The sequence below is a fragment of the Staurois parvus genome, unplaced genomic scaffold (genome assembly GCF_062004578.1).
Source record: "Staurois parvus isolate SC_StPar_1 unplaced genomic scaffold, SC_StPar_1.0 ptg002341l, whole genome shotgun sequence".
NCBI classification, from domain to species: Eukaryota; Metazoa; Chordata; class Amphibia; order Anura; family Ranidae; genus Staurois; species Staurois parvus.
Genome location: NW_028320137.1, coordinates 19,142 through 33,467, shown reverse-complemented (window position 1 = coordinate 33,467; position 14,326 = coordinate 19,142). Strand labels below are relative to the sequence as shown.

At 54.3% G+C, this 14,326-nt stretch overlaps 1 protein-coding gene across 2 annotated transcripts in view; it reads left to right on the top strand.

Moving 5' to 3' along the window:
* The first annotated feature begins 274 nt into the window (after positions 1-274).
* The window catches only part of LOC149431217 (zinc finger protein 276-like), a 33,163-nt gene continuing 19,111 nt past the window's right edge, over positions 275-14,326 (top strand). For both annotated transcript variants that reach the window (XM_089665778.1, XM_089665777.1), the window contains exons 1-3: positions 275-464; positions 6,838-7,150; positions 10,566-10,609. In XM_089665778.1, the coding sequence (XP_089521904.1) occupies positions 347-464; positions 6,838-7,150; positions 10,566-10,609 (475 nt within the window). In that variant the 5' untranslated portion in view covers positions 275-346. The remainder of the gene's footprint in view (positions 465-6,837; positions 7,151-10,565; positions 10,610-14,326) is intronic.

Here is a 14,326-nt window from a genome sequence, read left to right as displayed (position 1 = left end):
TGCAGATTTGGGGGGTTGGTGTGTATTGGGGGGTTCAGTGCAGATTTGGGGATTGGTGTGTATTGGGGGGTCGGTGTGTATTGGGGGTTCAGTGCAGATTTGGGGATCGGTGTTTATTGGGGGTTCGGTGCAGATTTGGGGATCGGTGTGTATTGGGGGTTCGGTGCAGATTTGGGGGGTCGGTCAGGGTCCCCCGCGCCCAGTGTAGCGGAGTAGAGCGCAGCGCCGGGTGCAGTACCGCCGTGCGGTCGGTAGGTGTCGCTGTGCCCGCCGCTCCGCCTCCTCTCGATGCTCCGGGCTGAATGGCGGCGCCGGCGGTCGGTCTCTCGGGGGGAGAAGCCGCGGAATGAAGCGGGACCGGCGAGGGCGGAGCACGGCCTATCACCGGAGGGCTTCCCGGGGAACCACCAGAGAGGAGGACGGAGGAGACAAAGCGCCGCCCGAGGAGGAGGAGCGCGGAGCGGGTGAGGAGACCGCCTGTATACGGGGGGGGGGGAGGACCGGGTGTGATACCGACCGCCATCTACCGGAGACAACTCCGCCCCCACTACCCCGCCCACTACACAGCTCCACCCCACATCTACGGCAGAACCTCCTCTTTGTGCAGCCCCGGGGAAGGGGGGGGGGGGGCAATGTCTGCATGGAGGGTGTATGCCCCTCCCCCCATCACCAGCTGCAGCTGATTTGTTCATAAAAAACCTACATCGTGACAACGCCGCCCCGCGACTGATTCCGGGGTGTCAGCGGAATCTTCCTTCCTGTGTTAGTGTATCTAAATCTGCTAATACATGTCCCTCCCCCCCAGACTGACAATGCTGCTGTGCCCCCTGTTCTCCTTCCTCCAGAGTGGGGGCGCTCTAATACAGAAGGTGGTGGGTTACCGGCCGGATCTCCAGGTGGAAGAAAAGAAAAGGAACGCGGCCTCATCTAATGATCGCTAAGCTGCGATGTGCAGTCATGGCGAAAAGTCTTACCCCCCCCGAGCATGCTGATTGGAGGATCTGTCCCGGCCGTCACCTTCCTGAGGCCTCACTGGGCCCGGGATCACAGCGGTGAGGTGCGGGAAATGCTGCGAATTCTGTACGTTTCCCGCACCGCAATCGCATCACTTTCTGCGACAATGATAAACGAATGACAACGCCAAACAAAACGCAACGCGACTGCCGCAAATCGCATCGAATGACATCACATGACATCACATCACATGACCGCATCATATGACATGACATCACATGACATCGCATCACATGACATCACATCACATGACCGCATCACATGACATCACATCACATGACCGCATCACATGACATCACATGGCATCGCATCACATGACATCACATGGCATCGCATCACATGACATGACATCACATGGCATCGCATCACATGACATCGCATCACATGACCGCATCACATGACATGACATCACATGGCATGGCATCACATGACATCACATGACATCGCATCACATGACATCACATCACATGACATGGTGAGAAGAGCATTTATCACACGCTCCTCTTTGCTGGGGATTTACAGGTGAAACTGGAAAAATGAGAATCTGGTGATCTTCCATAACACCTCAGCAGGGCCACAGGCTGATAGCTTCCATGCCACGCCGCATTGGGGCCGTAATTGCTGCAAAAGGGGCCCCAACCAAGTACTGAGTACATATGCAGCTTCTGCTTGTCAGAGGTGCGATATTGTTCTATGTACAATCCGTGTTTTATTGATTGCATGGAATATTCTCATTTTTCAAGTTTCACCTGTATATATATCTATCTCCTCCCCCCTGTATATATATATATATCTCCTCCCCCCTGTATATATATATATCTATCTCCTCCCCCCTGTATATATATAGATCTCCTCCCCCCTGTATATATATATCTATCTCCTCCCCCCTGTATATATATATCTATCTATCTCCTCCCCCCTGTATATATATATATCTCCTCCCCCCTGTATATATATATATATATCTCCTCCCCCCTGTATATATATATCCTCCCCCCCGTATATATATAGATCTCCTCCCCCCTGTATATATATATCTATCTCCTCCCCCCTGTATATATATATCTATCTATCTCCTCCCCCCTGTATATATATATATATATATATCTCCTCCCCCTGTATATACAGTGGGGATGGAAAGTTTGGGCACCCCAGCTAAAAATGTGTATTAATGTGCATAAAGAAGCCAAGGAAAGATGGAAAAATCTCCAAAAGGCATCAAATTACAGATTAGACATTCTTATAATATGTCAACAAAAGTTAGATTTTATTTCCATCATTTACACTTTCAAAATAACAGAAAACAAAAAAATGGCGTCTGCAAAAGTTTGGGCACCCTGCAGAGTTAATATCTTGTACTGCCCCCTTTGCCAAGCTGAGACCTGCCAGTGTCATGGATTGTTCTCAATCATGGTCTGGGAAGACCAGGTGATGTCAATCTCAAAGGTTTTAAATGCCCAGACTCATCTGACCTTGCCCCAACAATCAGCACCATGGCTTCTTCTAAGCAGTTGTCTAGAAAACTGAAACTGAAAATAGCTGACGCTCACAAAGCTGGAGAAGGCTATAAGAAGACAGCAAAGCGTTTTCAGATGTCAATATCCTCTGTTCGGAATGTCATTAAGAAATGGCAGTCATCAGGAACAGTGGAAGTTAAAGCAAGATCTGGAAGACCAAGAAAAATATCAGACAGAACAGCTCACAGGATTGTGAGAAAAACAATTGAAAACCCACGTTTGACGGCACGATCCCTCCAGAAAGATCTGGCAGACACTGGAGTTGTGGTCACTATTCCACTATAAAGAGATACTTGTACAAATATTGTCTTCATGGAAGAGTCATCAGAAGAAAACCTCTTCTACGTCCTCACCACAAAAATCATCGTTTGAACTTTGCAAATGAACATATAGACAAGCCTGATGCATTTTGGAAACAAGTTCTGTGGACCGATGAGGTTAAAATTGAACTTTTTGGCCGGAATGAGCAAAGGTACGTTTGGAGAAGAAGGGGCACAGAATTTAATGAAAAGAACCTCTGTCCAACTGTGAAGCATGGGGTTGGATCAATCATGCTTTGGGGTTGTGTTGCAGCCAGTGGCACAGGGAACATCTCACGAGTAGAAGGAAAAATGGATTCAATAAAATTTCAGCAAATTTTGGATGGTAACTTGATGCCATCTGTGAAAAAGCTGAAGTTAAAGAGAGGATGGCTTCTACAAATGGATAATGATCCTAAAAACACCTGGAAATCCACTGGGGGTTACATCAAGAGGCGTAAACTGAAGGTTTTGCCATGGCCTTCACAATCTCCTGACCTCAACATCATTGAAAATCTATGGATAGACCTTCAAAGAGCCGTGCGTGACAGACAGCCCAGAAATCTCAAAGAACTGGAAGACTTTTGTAAGGAAGAATGGGCAAAGATACCTCAAACAAGAACTGAAAGACTCTTGGCTGGCTACAAAAAGTGTTTACAAGCCGTGATACTTGCCAAAGGGGGCAGTACAAGATATTAACTCTGCAGGGGGCCCAAACTTTTGCAGACGCCATTTTTTTGTTTTCTGTTATTTTGAAAGTGTAAATGATGGAAATAAAATCTAACTTTTGTTGACATATTATAAGAATGTCTAATCTGTAATTTGATGCCTTTTGGAGATTTTTCCATCTTTCCTTGGCTTCTTTATGCACATTAATACAAATTTTTAGCTGGGGGGCCCAAACTTTCCATCCCCACTGTATATATATCTCCTCCCCCTGTATATAAATTGCAGCGCAGAGATCACATGTCATCCAAAGCAGAGCGATTCCTGCGCCCATCCCCCGCATAGTGTAACCCCCGGGGTGACGGGACGGTTCTGGTCTGGGAATGGTGGGTTCTGTGCAGCCTGTCTGTCAGTTCTGTGTGGCCCCTCTGTTAGTTCCACTACTACACTACTACTACATTACTACTACACCACCACACTGCTACTACACTACTACCACAGTGCTACACCACTACTACTACACTGCTACTACACCACCAGACTGCTACTACACAACTACCACACCGCTACTACATTACTACTACACCACCACACTGCTACTACACTACTACCACAGTGCTACACCACTACTACTACACTGCTACTACACCACCAGACTGCTACTACACAACTACTACACCACTACCACACCGCTACTACACTACTACTACTACACCATTACTCCAGTGGTCTCTGCAGGCTCCGCCCCACACTGAGTAGTTGCCCCTCCCCCTCACTGTACACAGGGGGTCGGCTGTTTGGATTGAGTTGCATTTTGTGAATTCATTCAGAGCGATCCCTGGAGGGGGGAGGGGGAGTGTGACATCACAGCCCTCCTCTCCACCTCATCCAATCAGAGAGCGCACTGCATTCATTCATGAAATGTCCAGCGACCGACCACCACACAGGACCCGGGAGCAAATGGAGATCGGTGTAGTAGTGACGGGTGTAGTAGTGATGGGTGTGGTAGTGATGGGTGTGGTAGTGATGGGTGTGGTAGTGATGGGTGTAGAAGTGATGGGTGTGGTAGTGATGGGTGTGGTAGTGATGGGTGTGGTAGTGATGGGTGTAGAAGTGATGGGTGTGGTAGTGATGGGTGTGGTAGTGACGGGTGTGGTAGTGACGGGTGTGGTAGTGACGGGTGTGGTAGTGACGGGTGTAGAAGTGATGGGTGTGGTAGTGATGGGTGTGGTAGTGATGGGTGTGGTAGTGATGGGTGTGGTAGTGATGGGTGTGGTAGTGATGGGTGTAGAAGTGATGGGTGTGGTAGTGATGGGTGTGGTAGTGACGGGTGTGGTAGTGACGGGTGTGGTAGTGACGGGTGTAGAAGTGATGGGTGTGGTAGTGATGGGTGTGGTAGTGATGGGTGTGGTAGTGATGGGTGTGGTAGTGATGGGTGTAGAAGTGATGGTGTGGTAGTGATGGGTGTGGTAGTGATGGGTGTGGTAGTGATGGGTGTAGAAGTGATGGGTGTAGTAGTGATGGGTGTGGTAGTGATGGGTGTAGAAGTGATGGGTGTAGTAGTGATGGGTGTGGTAGTGACGGGTGTGGTAGTGACGGGTGTGGTAGTGATGGGTGTAGAAGTGATGGGTGTAGTAGTGATGGGTGTGGTAGTGACGGGTGTGGTAGTGACGGGTGTGGTAGTGACGGGTGTGGTAGTGACGGGTGTGGTAGTGACGGGTGTAGAAGTGACGGGTGTAGTAGTGATGGGTGTGGTAGTGACGGGTGTGGTAGTGACGGGTGTGGTAGTGAGGGGTGTAGAAGTGACGGGTGTGGTAGTGACGGGTGTGGTAGTGACGGGTGTGGTAGTGATGGGTGTGGTAGTGATGGGTGTGGTAGTGATGGGTGTGGTAGTGATGGGTGTAGAAGTGATGGGTGTGGTAGTGATGGGTGTGGTAGTGACGGGTGTGGTAGTGACGGGTGTGGTAGTGACGGGTGTAGAAGTGATGGGTGTGGTAGTGATGGGTGTGGTAGTGATGGGTGTGGTAGTGATGGGTGTGGTAGTGATGGGTGTAGAAGTGATGGGTGTGGTAGTGATGGGTGTGGTAGTGATGGGTGTGGTAGTGATGGGTGTAGTAGTGATGGGTGTGGTAGTGACGGGTGTGGTAGTGACGGGTGTGGTAGTGACGGGTGTGGTAGTGACGGGTGTGGTAGTGACGGGTGTAGTAGTGACGGGTGTGGTAGTGACGGGTGTAGAAGTGACGGGTGTGGTAGTGACGGGTGTGGTAGTGACGGGTGTGGTAGTGACGGGTGTGGTAGTGACGGGTGTGGTAGTGACGGGTGTAGTAGTGACGGGTGTGGTAGTGACGGGTGTGGTAGTGACGGGTGTAGAAGTGACGGGTGTGGTAGTGACGGGTGTGGTAGTGAGGGGTGTAGAAGTGACGGGTGTGGTAGTGACGGGTGTGGTAGTGACGGGTGTGGTAGTGACGGGTGTAGTAGTGACGGGTGTAGTAGTGACGGGTGTAGTAGTGACGGGTGTAGTAGTGACTTCCACCTTCCAGGTCGGACATCTTTGATCTGAGCTGCAACAATGTAACTGCAGAATATATCCGTCCCGGGATCCTGGAGGAATGAATACACCTGAGATGTAATGGAAGTCTATGTCTGTTGATACATCTGCTGGCTAGTGACCACCCCTCCCCTGTCTCCTCCCCCTCTCCTCCCCTCCCCCTTCCCCTGTCTCCTCTCCCTCCTCTGTCTCCTCCCCTCCCCTGTCACCTCCCCTTCCCATTCCCTTGTCTCCTCCCCGTCCCCTGTCTTCTCCCCCTCCTCTGACTCTTCCCCCCTGTCTCCTCCCCCTCCTCTCTCTCCTCCCCTCCCCTGTCTCCTCCCCTCCCCTGTAACCTCCCCCCCTCTGTCTCCTCCTCCCCCCTCCACTGTCACATCCCCCCTCTGTCTCCTCCCCTTCCCCTGTCCCCTCCCCCTCTGTCTCCACCCCCCACCCCCTCTGTCTTCTCTCCTCCCCTCTGTCCCCTCCCCCTCCCTTGTCTCCTCCCCTTCCCCTGTCTTCTCCCCCTCCTCTGTCTCTTCCCCCCCTGTCTCCTCCTCTCCCCCTCCTCTGTCTCCTCCCCTCCCCTGTCACCTCCCCCCTCTGTCTCCTCCCCCTCCCCTGTCTCCTCCCCTCCCCCCTCCACTGTCACATCCCCCCTCTGTCTCCTCCCCTTCCCCTGTCCCCTCCCCCTCTGTCTCCACACCCCACCCCCCTCTGTCTTCTCCCCTCCCCCTCTGTCCCCTCCCCTGTCTCCTCCCCCTCCCCTCCCCCCTCTGTCTCCTCCCCCTCCCCTCTCTGTCTCCTCCCCCAGGTATCGGGAAGACGCTGAGTGCTGGTTACTGCCGGCTTTGCCATGGAAGGTTCTCGTCCCGCAGTCTGCGCCAGGCGTTTGGGAAGGTGCCGGTCAGCGGCTGCAGCTCGGAGAAGCAGAAGCGGATGGATCAGGTCTTCTTCTCCGACTTCCAACAGCTGGTGGGGGTGTCGGTCCGCCAGGACCCCCGGCTGCCGCAGTTTGTGTGCAAGGACTGCCACGCCCAGTTCTACAAGTGCCGCAGCGTGCTGAGGACCTTCATCCAGAGAGTGAACGTCTCCCCCACCGCCCAGCAGGGCGGCCACATGACGAGGTGCGGGGTCCCGGCCTGCCATCCCTCTGCCCCCCCCCCTTCACCAGGGCGGCCACATGACAAGGTGCGGGGTCCCGGCCTGCCATCCCTCTGCCCCCCCCCCCTTCACCAGGGCGGCCACATGACGAGGTGCGGGGTCCCGGCCTGCCATCCCTCTGCCCCCCCCTTCACCAGGGCGGCCACTTGATGAGGTGCGGGGTCCGGGCCTGCCATCCCTCTGTCCCCCCATTCACCAGGGTGGCCACATGACGAGGTGCGGGGTCCTAGCCTGGCTGCGATGAACCCCATCATGACCCGGGCTCATTGAGGTCCAAGTGCCAAGACCGGCTCATTGAGGTCCAAGTGCCAAGACCGGCTCATTGAGGTCCAAGTGTGAAGACCGGGCTCATTGAGGTCCCAGTGCCAGGACCGGCTCATTGAGGTCCCAGTGCCAGGACCGGGCTCATTGAGGTCCTAGTGCCAAAACCGGCTCATTGAGGTCCTAGTGCCAGGACCGGCTCATTGAGGTCCAAGTGCCAAGACCGGCTCATTGAGGTCCAAGTGTGAAGACCGGGCTCATTGAGGTCCCAGTGCCAAGACCGGCTCATTGAGGTCCAAGTGTGAAGACCGGCTCATTGAGGTCCCAGTGCCAGGACCGGCTCATTGAGGTCCAAGTGCCAAGACCGGCTCATTGAGGTCCAAGTGCCAAGACCGGCTCATTGAGGTCCAAGTGCCAAGACCGGCTCATTGAGGTCCAAGTGTGAAGACCGGGCTCATTGAGGTCCCAGTGCCAGGACCGGCTCATTGAGGTCCCAGTGCCAGGACCGGGCTCATTGAGGTCCTAGTGCCAAAACCGGCTCATTGAGGTCCTAGTGCCAGGACCGGCTCATTGAGGTCCAAGTGCCAAGACCGGCTCATTGAGGTCCAAGTGCCAAGACCGGCTCATTGAGGTCCAAGTGTGAAGACCGGGCTCATTGAGGTCCCAGTGCCAAAACCGGCTCATTGAGGTCCCAGTGCCAGGACCGGCTCATTGAGGTCCCAGTGCCAGGACCGGCTCATTGAGGTCCAAGTGCCAAAACCGGCTCATTGAGGTCCTAGTGCCAGGACCGGCTCATTGAGGTCCCAGTGCCAGGACCGGCTCATTGAGGTCCCAGTGCCAGGACCGGCTCATTGAGGTCCAAGTGCCAAAACCGGCTCATTGAGGTCCTAGTGCCAGGACCGGCTCATTGAGGTCCCAGTGCCAGGACCGGCTCATTGAGGTCCAAGTGCCAAGACCGGCTCATTGAGGTCCAAGTGCCAAGACCGGCTCATTGAGGCCCAAGTGCCAAGACCGGCTCATTGAGGCCCAAGTGTGAAGACCGGGCTCATTGAGGTCCCAGTGCCAAAACCGGCTCATTGAGGTCCCAGTGCCAGGACCGGCTCATTGAGGTCCCAGTGCCAGGACCGGGCTCATTGAGGTCCAAGTGCCAAAACCGGCTCATTGAGGTCCTAGTGCCAGGACCGGCTCATTGAGGTCCAAGTGCCAAGACCGCGCTCATTGAGGTCCCAGTGCCAAGACCGGCTCATTGAGGTCCCAGTGCCAGGACCGGGCTCAGCGGCTTCTGATGAATCATTGTTACAGGCTGACTGCGGAGAGCCCAGCACTGGGCCATCCCTCTGCCCCCCCCTTCACATGGCCGTCCATAGATAACACGCCTGGAGGCTGCATTTTGTGATTGGCCAAGTCTGGGGGGGGCAATTCTTTTGCCCTATCAGCCCACATTGGCTGCCCAAGTCCCTCCCACTATGCCAGGGAAACAAAGCCATGTGATCACTGTGATTGGCTGTCAAAGTGACCACATGAAGTCATCAGTCACACTGCTGCGATTTGTGTGCAATTTCAGCGCGATCTCTGCAGACTATTGCTACTTTTGATTTCTTGCGATTTGCATTCTATTCTATGGATGTGAAATCGCAACAAAACTGCAGAAAGTCACACAAGAAGAAATCTCTCTGCAAATGGCAAATGTTCAGACGCCGACATTCACATTCATTAGCTGTGATTTCAATTCGCAGATCGCACCGATGTGACCGGAACTTTTCCTGCAGCTTACTGCGATTTCACAGACATAGAATAGAATGGAAATCGCAGGAAATCGCTGAACATCTCCACAAGTCACAATAACGTCTTCAGAGATTGCACGATTCTAAAGCGCAACAGTGTGACCTGCGACTATTAGATGTGATTTCAGGTCCCAAATCACACCTGGAATTGCAGCGGTGTGGCTGGGCACTAAGTGTTGGGAACCACTTTGATTGGTTCTTGTTTGAGACGTTGCTGACAGTGACGGTGCGGTCTTGGAGTGACAGTGACGGTGCGGTCTTGGGATGATGGTGACGGTGCGGTCTTGGAGTGACGGTGCGGTCTTGGGATGACGGTGACGGTGCAGTCTTGGGATGACGGTGATGGTGCGGTCTTGGGATGACGGTGACGGGGAGGTCTTGGGAGGATGGTGCGGTCTTGGGATGACAGTGACGATGCGGTCTTGGGATGACGATGCGGTCTTGGAGTGACAGTGATGGTGCGGTCTTGGGATGACGGTGACGGGGCAGTCTTGGGATGACGATGCGGTCTTGGAGTGACAGTGATGGTGCGGTCTTGGGATGACAGTGATGGTGCGGTCTTGGGATGACGGTGATGGTGCGGTCTTGGGGTGACGGGGAGGTCTTGGGAGGATGGTGCGGTCTTGGGATGATGGTGCGGTCTTGGGATGACAGTGACGATGCGGTCTTGGGATAACGATGCGGTCTTGGGGTGACGGTGTGGTCTTGGGATGATGGTGATGGTGCGGTCTTGGGATGATGGTGATGGTGCGGTCTTGGGATGACAGTGACGATGCGGTCTTGGGATAACGATGCGGTCTTGGGGTGACGGTGTGGTCTTGGGATGATGGTGATGGTGCGGTCTTGGGATGACGGTGACGGGGCGGTCTTGGGATGATGGTGATGGTGCGGTCTTGGGATGACGGTGACGGGGCGGTCTTGGGATGACGATGCGGTCTTGGGGTGACGGTGTGGTCTTGGGATGATGGTGATGGTGCGGTCTTGGGATGACGGTGATGGTGCGGTCTTGGGATGACGGTGACGGGGCGGTCTTGGGATGGCGATGCGGTCTTGGGGTGACGGTGTGGTCTTGGAGTGACAGTGATGGTGCGGTCTTGGGATAAGGGAGCCCCATAATTCCTGCAGATTATTTCTCATATTGCATCATGCTGGGAGAAGCATGAGGGTCGGCTATATTCCCCCCCCCCCCGTACCCCGACATGCACAGTCAGTTATATACGTGATTTTGCACCCCGAGCCGCCCCCCTGGAGCTGCACTTCTACTATAGGGTGGTGGGGAAGCGTTTACAAATGAATGAACATTTCTTATCTGTTATCTGTTTTTTCTCTGCAGCAAACCTCAGAATCCTGACGCTGTGACCGCGGGCCCGTGTGCAGGTGAGGGAGCGGCTCTGTTACGGCTCTGTACCTGTTCTGTACCGGCTCTATACCGGCTCTGTACCGGCTCTGTACCTGCTCTGTACCTGCTCTATACCGGCTCTGTACCGGCTCTATACCGGCTCTGTACCTGCTCTGTACCTGCTCTATACCGGCTCTGTTACGGCTCTGTACCGGCTCTGTACCTGTTCTGTACCGGCTCTGTACCTGCTCTATACCGGCTCTGTACCTGCTCTATACCGGCTCTGTACCTGCTCTATACCGGCTCTGTACCTGCTCTATACCGGCTCTGCACCTGCTCTATACCGGCTCTGCACCTGCTCTATACCGGCTCTGTACCTGCTCTATACCGGCTCTGCACCTGCTCTATACCGGCTCTGCACCTGCTCTATACCGGCTCTGCACCTGCTCTATACCGGCTCTGCACCTGCTCTATACCGGCTCTGTACCTGCTCTGTACCTGCTCTATACCGGCTCTGTACCAGCTTTATACCTGCTCTGTACCGGCTCTATACCTGCTGATTCATACGTTGTGCTTCTCAGTTTCATTCTGGAGGTCGGGGTTCGGTAAATCCAAATGTGTGTTCCCACCCCATGCAGATCGCTGTGTGCCTCATAATGGAGGGTTCAGCCGATCCTCATCCGGGCCGAGCCGCAGTCTACATCGCAATCTGGGAACCCCTTTTATTTACACGTGTGTAATCCAGGAGGGGTGTTCCCAGATATGCTCACTGTAGGCTCCTTGATTCAGACCTGCTTAGCAGGCCTAGTTCACACTGTCATTGAAAGCAGATGCTTGAGGGGCGTTTAATACTAGGGGCAAATAATACTCTGGGCGGCGCTGTTCGCATTATCAAAACAGTATTAGCGCCGCGTCGCCTCAAATTGGAAGCCTGAAGTCGAGTCTGGAAGAATTCGAAGCCTTTCATCGCCTCCATTCAAGTCTGTGGTGATGCTCTGCAGACGCGCTGGCAAGCGTTGGCGGTGCAGTCTCGTTGGCAGTTTGGTCACGGTGGCGGTGCAGTCTCATTGGCGGTGCGGTCACGTTGGCGGTGCGTTCGCATTGGCGGTGCGGTCTCATTGGCGGTTTAGTCACGTTGGCGGTGCGCTCACGTTGGCGGTATGGTCGCGTTGGCAGTGCAGTCTCATTGGCGGTGCGGTCACGTTGGCGGTGCGTTCGCATTGGCGGTGCGGTCTCATTGGCGGTTTAGTCACGTTGGCGGTGCGCTCACGTTGGTGGTGCAGTCTCATTGGCGGTGCGGTCACGTTGGCGGTGTGGTCGCGTTGGTGGTGCGGTCTTATTGGCGGTTTAGTCACGTTGGCGGTGCGCTCACGTTGGCGGTATGGTCGCGTTGGTGGTGCAGTCTCATTGGCGGTGCGGTCACGTTGGCGGTGCGTTCGCATTGGCGGTGCGGTCTCATTGGCGGTTTAGTCACGTTGGCGGTGCGCTCACGTTGGTGGTGCAGTCTCATTGGCGGTGCGGTCACGTTGGCGGTGTGGTCGCGTTGGTGGTGCGGTCTTATTGGCGGTTTAGTCACGTTGGCGGTGCGCTCACGTTGGCGGTATGGTCGCGTTGGTGGTGCAGTCTCATTGGCGGTGCGGTCACGTTGGCGGTGCGTTCGCATTGGCGGTGCGGTCTCATTGGCGGTTTAGTCACGTTGGCGGTGCGCTCACGTTGGCGGTGCAGTCTCATTGGCGGTGCGGTCACGTTGGCGGTGTGGTCGCGTTGGTGGTGCGGTCTTATTGGCGGTTTAGTCACGTTGGCGGTGCGCTCACGTTGGCGGTATGGTCGCGTTGGTGGTGCAGTCTCATTGGTGGTGCGGTCACGTTGGCAGTGTGGTCGCGTTGGTGGTGCGGTCTTATTGGCGGTTTAGTCACGTTGGCGGTGCGCTCACGTTGGCGGTATGGTCGCGTTGGTGGTGCAGTCTCATTGGCGGTGCGGTCACGTTGGCGGTGTGGTCGTGTTGGTGGTGCGGTCTCATCGGCGGTGCGGTCACGTTGGCGGTGCGGTCGCGTTGGCGGTGCGGCCTCATTGGCGGTGCGGTCGCATTGGCGGTTTAGTCACGTTGGCGGTGCGCTCACGTTGGCGGTATGGTCGCGTTGGCGGTGCAGTCTCATTGGCGGTGTGGTCATGTTGGTGGTGCGGTCTCATTGGCGGTGCGGTCACGTTGGCGGTGCGGTCGCGTTGGTGGTGCGGTCTCATTGGCGGTGCGGCCTCCTTGGCGGTGCAGTCTCATTGGCGGTGCGGTCGCGTTGGCAGTGCGGCCTCATTGGCGGTGCAGTCGCATTGGCGGTGCGGTCGCGTTGGCGGTGCGTTAATAACATTACAGATTTTATAGGCGTTTTGTGGTGCGGTTTCAACGCTTGTAAAATATGCATCAAAACCGCACATAGAGCGTTTGGGGAGCGTTTTTAAAGCGGTTGTAAAGGCTGGAGGTTTTACCTTCATGCATTCTATGTCCCTCCCCCTCAATAATTTCCTGAGCCACATTGCAATCCAGGCTCAGCTGTCCCGGGTTTCTGCCTCCTCATTGGCTGAGACAGCAAGCAGGAGCCTGCTTTCAATCACACCCAGTCAGCCAATGAGGAGAGAGAAGGGGCAAGACCGAGCCGTGGCTCCATGTGTGCATGGACACACAAAGCAGCGGGTGCCCCCATAGTGAGCTGCTTGCTGTGGGTGCACCGGACACAAAGGAGGAGCCAGGAGAGCCTGCGGGGGACCTGAAAGAGGAGGAGCCAGGAGAGCCTGCGGGGGACCCGAGAAGAGGAGGAGCCAGGAGAGCCTGTGGGGGACCCGAGAAGAGGAGGAGCCAGGTGAGCCTGCGGGGGACCCGAAAAGAGGAGGAGCCGGGCTGCTCTGTGCAAAACCATTACACAGAGCAAGTAAGTATAGACAGGTTTGTCATTTAAAAAAAAAAAAGAACCTTCAGCCCGGGTTCACATACATGTGGTGCGGTATATCGCATGTGATTCACACAGGAACTGCACCATATTCCTGCATCACATGTGAGTTGTGTGCGGTGCCATCGGAGTCGTACATTTTGTATGGCTCTAATTGCACCAGATACACGCAGGACCCTTTTTTTTTGGTCCGCACTAGAATCGGATCACACGGGTATTCACACCTCTGTGACCCGATTCTGCACATCGCACCGCGTTCTGCGGACTGATTTCGGGGTGTTGTTAACATTCACACCCGCAGCGGTTCGCAGGAATGGGGGGCAATTCTGATCCTCATTTTTCTGTCCAACTACAAGCTGAATAAACTTGAATGCTTATTGGATGGAAGCCTATCAGGTGACGTGTATTTATGTAATGAGGGGGGCGTGGCCTAAATAGATCAACACTCAATATTAGGGTGTGCATAATTATTAGGCGACTTCTTTTTCTCGGGCAAAATGGAGAAAAAAAGAGATTTAACTGACTCTGAAATGTCAAAAAAATTGTAAAAAGTCTGAGAGGAATGCGGCACTCTTGAAATTGCTAAGATTTTGGGACGAGAACCATCAAAAGTTTTGTTACAAATAGTGAACGGGCGCAAGAAACGTGTTGAGAGGAAGACGCAAATGAACTGCCAAAGATTTGAGAAGAACGAATCGTGAAGCTCCCAGGAAGTTATTGTCCTCCAGTGCGGTCCTTCTCCAGAACGGCAACCTACATGGAGAGGCCAGAAGTTCGAAGTGTTCAGGGCTCAGAGACTCGGCCAAGGTAAGGGAG